This window comes from Tupaia chinensis, unplaced genomic scaffold (genome assembly GCF_000334495.1).
Source record: "Tupaia chinensis unplaced genomic scaffold, TupChi_1.0 Scaffold000067_1, whole genome shotgun sequence".
Lineage (NCBI taxonomy): Eukaryota > Metazoa > Chordata > Mammalia > Scandentia > Tupaiidae > Tupaia > Tupaia belangeri.
This window is the reverse complement of record NW_006159526.1, coordinates 4,446,264-4,454,919: the sequence shown is the minus strand read 5'-3', so window position 1 is coordinate 4,454,919 and position 8,656 is coordinate 4,446,264. Positions and strand designations below refer to the sequence as shown.

Here is an 8,656-nt window from a genome sequence, read left to right as displayed (position 1 = left end):
GGGGGGTGGATTTCCCTGGCGCAGGGCTGGGCCGGGGGGGGGGGGGGCATACTGGCCTGGGTTTGAATTCAGGTTCCAACTCCTGCTAGCTGTGTGACTTGGGCAAGTTGCTAAACCTATCTTTGTAGCAATCTCCTCATCGAGGAAATGGGGATAAAAATAAGACGTACCTCACAGAAGCCTAAATTAGTTAGTATTATTTTTATTATTAATTAATTAATGTATTTATTTGCCATAGGATGTATGTATCTACCAGACTGCAGAAAAGTGAAAAATCACCACCATTCTGCAGTCTCCCTTCTCCTATATTCTCCTCTTGGGATTCTGGGCATGCACACACATGCGCCTGGCATGTTTTTCAAACTACTGGGTCTGGGACTCGAACTGCACAGTCAGCCATGTGAGATCCAGCCCCTTAATCACCACGCTACCTGCTGACCCAATGAGTTAGTATTTTGAAGTTCTTAGAGCCTGGCACAGAAACTGTTAGACTGGGTGGTGGTTCAGTGAGAATATTTATTTTGTGTCTCTCAGTAGAGGTAGGGATTTTGCTGTTTTGTCCTATGTGATATCCCAAGTGCCTAGGCTGGTGCTCAATATGTATGTGGCTTTTCCTTTATTTTCAAAAATAATGACAGGACCAGCAGATGGCATAATGGTTACGTCATTGGACTCCCACAAAGTAGACTGAGGTTCAAGTCCCAGACCGGGTAGCTTAAAACATGGCGGGCATGTGTGTGTGCCCAAAATCGCAAGAGGAGAATGGAGGGGTAGGGATTGTGGCGTGGCCATCTCCCCTAAGGGGTGATTTCTCAATTCTATGTGTGTCTATCTCTCTGTGTCTCTGACAAGTGCACGTACCCTATAGCAAAAATCTCTCTAAAAATAAATAAATAAGGTCAGAGGGCACATATACATGTGAGAGAGAGAAAGAGAGAAAAAGAGAGAGAGAGAGAGAGCGCTCCCTCAACAAAGCCTGGTCACTCTCAATCCTTTTCCTCTGTTTCTCCATCCTGTCAGGGCCCTGGGCATGCACACACACCCAGTGTGTTTTCTTAAGCTTCCAGGTGGGGATTCAAACCACTATCAGCTATGTGGGATCCTGTGCTCTCTGCACAGCACTTAACCACTGAACTAAGGAGCTGGCCCAGGCTTTCCTTTAAAACATTTGTAAAGTTTTGGGACCAGCAGTTAGCATAATGGCTATATCGCTGGACTCCTATGTAGTTGACCGTGGTTCGAGTCCTGGACCCAGTGGCTTAAACTCACGCCGGGCGCATGTGCGTGCGTGCCCAAGATCCCGAGAGGAGAATAGAGGAGAAGGGATTGTGACGTGGCCATCCCCCCTTGGGGGTGATCTCTCGCTTTCTGTCTTTTTGTCTCTCTTTTTCTGGCGAGCATATGCATCCTATAGCAAAAACCTCTCCAAAGGGAAAAAAAAATTTTTTTTAAGTTTATTTGTTTGTTCAACGAGAGGGAAACAAAGAGACAGGCTCCCTCAACACGATCTTCACACTGTGGTCCTTTCCTGGTCTCAGCTGGTGGGATCATGGCCCAGGCACGCAGTTCCCGTGCATCTCAGGGATGTCCCAGGGCCTGAACCCAGGTCCTTTCCCATGTGGATCTAGCTTGCAACCACCTGGCCACTGTATTTCCTTCCCCCTTCCCCATAGAGCACATGTACTCCCCAGAGAGAGACAGAGGGAGGGAAGGTGAGAAATCACCCCGGGAGAGGGCGATGCCCACACTGCAAGCTCTTATCCATTTTCCTCTCAGGATTTTGGGCACACATGTACATGCACCTGGCTTGATTTTCAAGCTGCCAGATCCAGGACTTGAACCATGGTTGGCCATATGGGAATACGGCAGCTTAACCACCACGTCACCTGCTGGGCCCTAAACTGAAATATTTAACTGTGGTAAAATATACATAACATAAACTGTAGCGTCCTCACCACTTGTGAGTGAACAGTTAGGTGTTTTTAAGTGTTTCACCCTTGTGCAACCAGCCTCCAGAGCTGTTTTCATCTTGCAAAACTGAAGCGTACTAGCTGTTAAACACTTCCCCATTCCCCCTCACTCGACCCTTTGCCCTAGGCATGTCACTGTTTTGCGCGATGGTAGAACTGGGATTTAGAACAACCCAGACAGAATGTATCAGCAGTGTTTGAGTGAATGACTGGCAGGAAGGGAAGATCAAACTGTAACTGGGAGGACTGGGGTGGGTCAGCTTTGGCCTACCCTGGCTTAAGCATCTGCCTCTGCCTCTGCCTGGTGCCCACAGCCTCAGCCACCTTCGAAGACTTCCAGATCCGCCCACATGCGCTCACGGTGCACTCCTACCGAGCACCTGCTTTCTGCGACCACTGCGGGGAGATGCTCTTCGGCCTGGTGCGCCAGGGACTCAAGTGTGATGGTGAGCTCAGGGGTTGGAGGCTGGGCCTGGGCGGGGTCAGATGTGGGGGCGGGGTCTCGGAGGGGCGGCTTGCAGGGAGAGCTGAGCTTGGGCGGGGCTCAGCTCCAGGGGGTGGGGCCTAGGAGGTGACTCCAATTACACGGTCAGCCCAAGGGCCTTGGAGGCCTAGAAGTGGGGCTTGGAAGGGGTGGAGCTAGGAGGAACTGAGGGTAGAAGAGATGAGGCTTGCGGGAAGGGGGCAGAGGCCTGTGTCAGTGAGGGCTCAAGCAGAGAAACAAGTCCGAGACCTGTATGAAGAGGTAATTGCCCCACAGCAGGTTGTATAGTGGTTACGGTGCTAGACTCCCACACAGTTGACTGCGGTTCAAGTCCCAGACCCCATGGCTTGAAACGCAGGCCAGGCGCATGTGCGTGCGTGCCCGCAGTCCCAGGAGGAGAATGCAGAAGGGATTGCAGCGTGGCTGTTCCCCTGGAGGGTGATTTCTTGCGAGTGCATGCGCCTTATAACAAAGTATCTCTCTCAATTAAAAAAAAAAAAAAAGAGGTTATTACAAGGAATTGGTTTACAGGATTGTGGGGGCCAGCTAGGCACCTCCGAAATCCCCAGGGTCACCTGGTCAGGAAGGGCAGGCCCGCGGGCTGGGCACAGGAAGAGCTTCTCATCTGGGAAGTCCCAGCTCTGCTTTTTAACCTCTCAAGCCACTGAACCAAGCCGGCCCAGATGAAAGAGAACACTTGCTCACAGTCCGCTGAGGAGGGCCTTCCATCACGTGGGCCCACCACATGGACCCAGATGTGTGTTTGAATACCTGGACCCTAGCCTGGCCACAGGGCACAAGGCGGACCACTGGCGTCCACTCCTCGTCACCCTGGCACCAGTCTTGGTTTGCTAGGGCTGCCAGACAAAATGCCACCAGCAGTGTGGCCTCAATGACAGATCTTCATTTCTCAGCATTCTGGAGGCTGGAAAGCCCAGGATCAAGGTTTCTGGTGAGGCCTGTCTTCACAGCCCGGCGTATTCACACGGCACATGGAGCGCGTGCGAGATCTCTGGGGTCTCTTCATGTTATGAGGACGCCAGTTGCACCGCGTCTGGGCCCCATGCTTTGCCCTGTGTACCGTGACTGACCTCCATAAAGCCCCGCCTGCAGATACAGGCTTCACCACGTGAACATCTGGTCCACAACCCACCCGTGTAGGTCCCCGTCAGCCAAGGTGCCTCGAGGCTCAGCCCAGGTTGAGATCTCCGGGTCCCCTGTCCCATCATCGAGGCTTCTGAGCGAGAACGTTGCCGTGGGGCCCTACCTGCCCGCGCAGGCCAACACCCACGTCCGTCTGTGCTTCAACACGGCAGCCGAGGGCCCCCATCCTGAGATGGCCACTGCACCCCTGTCTGTCCCGTGTGCTCTCTGTGTTAGGGGCACCTGCCCAGGTGTTCCACGGGCGCTCGTGTCTGGCACCGTGTCTCTGGCACCCTGCGCTCCGACCACCTACAGCATCAGCGAGGCTTGGCCCGCGCAGCCCTCCGTGGTGTACTGGGGGCATTATCGGAGGACTCTAGGCCTGCAGAAGTCGACTCCATGGATTCAGAGCTGTCACCAAGATGGAGCTGCACACAGCCCATCTCCAACCCCTGACGTCCGCTCCGCCTGCGTCCTCAGTGTGGACTTCACGGCCCAGCACTACGGGAGATGGTCCCCGAGCAGATGGGAAGACAGGCACGACGCACGATGCTTAATACCACTGACACCTTCCTATGGGAGCTGGGCTCTGTCTTGACAGTAGACGAGCTTCTGGAATTCCATGAAGCGCGTGCGCGACTGGAGGCCCAGACTGGGCAATGGTTCCTAGGTGCCGAGACCCTCCATCGTCTTAAAACTCTTGGGCCAGCAGCATCCCCTAAGCTTCCTTCTGCAAGGCCCCAGTGGCGGAGGAGATCCGAGACAGCCCACGGTGAATTACCAGCTGAGAGGCCTCTCCAGGCAGGCTGCCCAAAGGCAGCTTCAGTGAGGGGTTCCCAGAAAAGCTTCCAAAGGCTGAGGACTGTTCTTTTTTTTTTTGGAAAGGTTTTTTGCTGTAGGGCACGTGCACTTGCCAGAAAGACAGAGAGAGACAGACAGAAAGTGAGAAATCACCCCCCAGGGCGGATGGCCATGCCGCAATCCCTTCTCCTCCATTCTCCTCTCGGGATCTTGGGCACGCACGCACACGCGCCTGGCGTGAGTTTAAGCCACCGGATCTGGGACCCGAACTGCGGTCGACTACATGGGAGTCCAGCGACAACTGCTGGTCCTGCTTTTTGTATTCTTATTTCTTATTCTTATTTCTGTGTGTCTGACTTTAGTTTTCCTGGTATAGCACTCCTTCCAGCACTTCTTAGAGAGCTGGTCTAGTGATGGTAAATTCTTTCAGGTTTTGTTTATCTGAGAAAGTTTTTGTCTTTTCTTCCTATGTGAAGGACAATCTTGCCGGATATAGTATTCTTGGTTAAAATTAGTTTGTTTTTTTTTTTGAGAGGATTTTGCTATAGGGCACGTTCTCTCACTCGCCAGAAAAAACAGAGAGAGACAGAGAGACAGAAAGCAAGAAATCACCCCCCAGGGAGGATGGCCACACCACAATCCCTTCTCCTCCATTCTCCTCTCGGGATCTTGGGCACGCACGCACACGTGCCTGGCGTGAGTTCAAGCCTCAGGATCTGGGACTTGAACCATGGTTGACTACATGGGAGTCCAGAGACATAGTTATTACACCAGCTGCTGGTCCCTGAAATTGTTTTTTACTTAATACTTTGAATATATTTTCCCATTCTTGCCTTGTTTGCATTGCTTCCGATGAGGGTCTGATGCTATCCTGATGGGATATCCTTTGAAAGTAACCTGACGTTTCTCTCTTACCAATTTTAGTATCTTGTTTCTGTCTGTGGTTCTGGTCATTCTAGCTATGATGTGCCTTGGAGAAGATCTTCTTGGGTTGATGACCTATGTGGGGTCCTGTGTACTTCTTGGGTCTGGATATTTGAATGCCTCTCTAGGTTTAGTAAGTTTTCTTCCAGAATTTCATGGAATAGATTATCAATGCCCTTATTATTTTCCTTTTTTAAAAATTATTTTATTTAACTTTATTTATTTATTTATTTTAATTTGACCAGAGCTGGAGAAGTAGTGGGGGGGAGGAATGAGAAATCCACCAGGTCCAGGACTCAAACTGCAGTCAGCCATGTGGGAATCCAGCACCCTTTATTACCACGCCCCCCACCGCCCCCACCTTATTATTTTTTTTTTTTGAGAGTTTTTTTGCTATAGGGCCACATACTCACCAGAAAGACAGAGACAGAGAGACAGAAAGCGAGAAGTCACCCCCCAGGGGGGATGGCCACACTGCAATCCCTTCTCCTCCATTCTCCTCCCGGGATATTGGGCACACACACATGCACCTGGCGTGTGTTTAAGCCACCAGGTCTGGGTCTTGAACCACAGCCCACTACATGGGAGTCCAGTAACATAGCCATTACGCTAACTGCTGGTCCCTCCCCCACTTCTTATTTTCTTCACCTTCTGGGATACTGATTATCTGGATGTGTGGGCATTTAAAGGTATCTAGTATTACTCATATGTTATTCTTATTTTTTTGGATTATTTTCTCAATCTTTTTGGTGAATTTTTCTAGGTCAGAGGTTCTATCTTCTACATCTGAGATTCGATCTTCTGCATGATCTAATCTGCTTTTAATACTTTCTTTCTTTATTTTTTTTTTTGGAGAGGTTTTTGCTATAGGGCGCATGCGCTCGCCAGACAGACAGAGAGAGGCAGAGAGACAGAAAGCGAGAAATCACCCCCCCAGGGGGGATGGTCACGCCGCAATCCCTTCTCCTCCATTCTCCTCTTGGGATCTTGGACACGCACGCACACGTGCCTGGCGTGAGTTTTAAGCCACCGGGTCTGGGACGCGAACCGCGGTCGACTACGTGGGAGTCCAGCGACATAGCCATTACGCTAACTGCTGGTTCCCTATCTGATTCATTTTTATGGTGTGTATTTCCTCTTTCAGATCATGAATGAACTTCCTCACCTCCTGGAACTAACTGTCTCTTTTCTCCTGCATTTTCTAAGTCCGTTGTCTCTCTTCTCTTGCATCTCTGTTAGCTTTGTCACTATGAATATTCTAAATTCTTTAGCTGTCATTTCCACGAGTTCCCTTGTACTGTGGAGTGAGGAGTTACTCTTTTCCCATGGGGGAGAGAGACTTTCTCGACTTCTCATATTTCTTGTGCCTCTGCCATGGTTTCTGGCCATCCCATGGACTATATGTTTTTTCCTAATTTTTGGAGTTAAATCTGAGCCTTCCGAGGCATTCAGGAGGAGGTGATCTGCAAACTCTAACAGTACCGTTTTTCTCCCTTTATGCAGCAGATTTCATGGAACACAAGGATTACTTTGACTCTGGCTAGATCTGGGGGAGAGGCGGGTGAGGTCTGGGCAGAAAACCTTCTAATGTGGAGGCTTGCTTTTTTCTTGTCCTCTCTCCCTGGTCAAATTAAAAAACAATAATAAGTAAAATTAAATAAATAATTTTTTTCAAAGTTACAAAAAGAATTATTCACCCAATCTTATCTATCATCATCATTATTATTATTACTATTTTCCAGTTTGCAAAAGGACACGCATGCTCAGCAGAGAGAGACACAGAGAGAGAGAGAGGGAATGTGAGAAAGCAAGCGGCCAGGTCCAGGGCTCGAACCACAGCCGGCCATATGGGCGTCCAGCAACTTAACCACTATACCACCTGCTGGCCCTTGATACAAAAATTTAAAAATCCGGGGATCAGCAGTTAGCGTAATGGCTATGTCACTGGACTCCCATGTAGTCGACTGTGGTTCGCGTCCCGGACCTGGTGGCTTGAAACTCATGCCAGGTGCGTGTGCTTGCGTGCTCAAGATCCCGAGAGGAGAAGGGATTGCGGCGTGGCCATCCCCCCTGGGTGTGGTTTCCCACTGTCTATGTCTGGTGAGTGCACGCACCCTATAGCAAAAACCTCTAGAAAAAAAAGTAAAAATCCATGCAATGTTTTTTCATGATGTGCATTTCCCGTGAGCTGAGTGCTCCTCACGTGATACAGCTCTCCTGGGTACGGCCAAATACCCCGGGAAGTCCTCCCCTCAGAAGAGAAAGCCAAGCCTCCTTTGCCATCCTCAACTGAAATACCACCATATGAAGTTAACTATTAACATTGCGTCTTATGTTAGATGACTAGAGGATAAGATGGAATGAAATTAAAATATGGGATACACACACATATTGATCATGAAATAAAGAAGAAAGACTCCGGCGACTGCAGCCCTCCCGGCTGCAGCTGGTCACGTGGTGTAGCTCCTTCCTTCCGGACCTAAGCCGGCTTCCACAGCAAGCACCCTGCCTGCCCCGGTCCTTCGCCTGATGGTGACCCAGACGTGCATTCCCATGTGTCTGGGCTGTTAGCAGTTCTTCCTGGCCTGGGGTTTACATTTTCCGTGGACTTTAGTCACACTGACCGTGTCCCCGGGGACCTCCCAGATTCGCCATCTGCAGGGAGGGGAAAAGAGGGCCATGATGCTGGGGAGCGCGCGACTGGAAGAGGCGGTTCCTCTTGCAGAGTTGGGGCTGGCGAGGGAAGGGAGAACCTCAGGAAAGCAAGGGGCAGAGCTGGAGGCTGTGGTGGGTGGTGGGGACACACATCTCCGGAGGTGGCCTGGAATCTGGGGAGGACTCGAGGGAGGTGCTGACCGTGGAGCGGTAGAGCCCGGGCTGAGCTCTGGAGATGCCCTGGGAGGTGGGAAGGGGTGGGGTGTGTGGCATATGGCAGGGTTTAGGGACCAAAGGGGTAGACGAAGTGGCGGCAGGGCGATTAGGGCAGAGTACCACGAGGAGGGCGTGGCCTGGGGTTGCATTTAAGGGGAGCAATGCCTTTTGGAGGGGATTGGGCTAGGGAAGGGAGCCAAGCCGGATGGCGGCTGGGTGCAGACAGCAGAGCCAGCTTGGTTAGGGGTAAGGGGTGATGGGGAAAGTCTCCCAAGTCCCTGACAGCTGGCACCCCCGCAGGCTGCGGGCTGAACTACCACAAGCGCTGCGCCTTCAGCATCCCCAACAACTGCAGCGGGGCCCGCAAGCGGCGCCTGTCGTCCACGTCTCTGGCCAGCGGCCATTCTGTGCGCCTCGGCACCTCCGAGTCCCTGCCCTTCTTGGCTGATGAACTGGTGAGGGG

General features: G+C 51.4%; 1 protein-coding gene across 5 annotated transcripts in view; it reads left to right on the top strand.

Moving 5' to 3' along the window:
* Window positions 1-8,656, top strand: part of PRKD2 (protein kinase D2) — a 48,068-nt gene that overhangs the window by 9,607 nt on the left and 29,805 nt on the right. For 3 of the 5 annotated variants that reach the window (XM_006142106.3, XM_006142107.3, XM_006142108.3), the window contains 2 exons: window positions 2,285-2,416; window positions 8,494-8,648. In XM_006142106.3, the coding sequence (XP_006142168.1) occupies window positions 2,285-2,416; window positions 8,494-8,648 (287 nt within the window). Of the gene's footprint in view, window positions 1-2,284; window positions 2,417-8,493 lie in introns of all 5 variants that reach the window. The other 2 variants (XM_006142105.3, XM_006142104.3) reach the window with 1 other exon arrangement.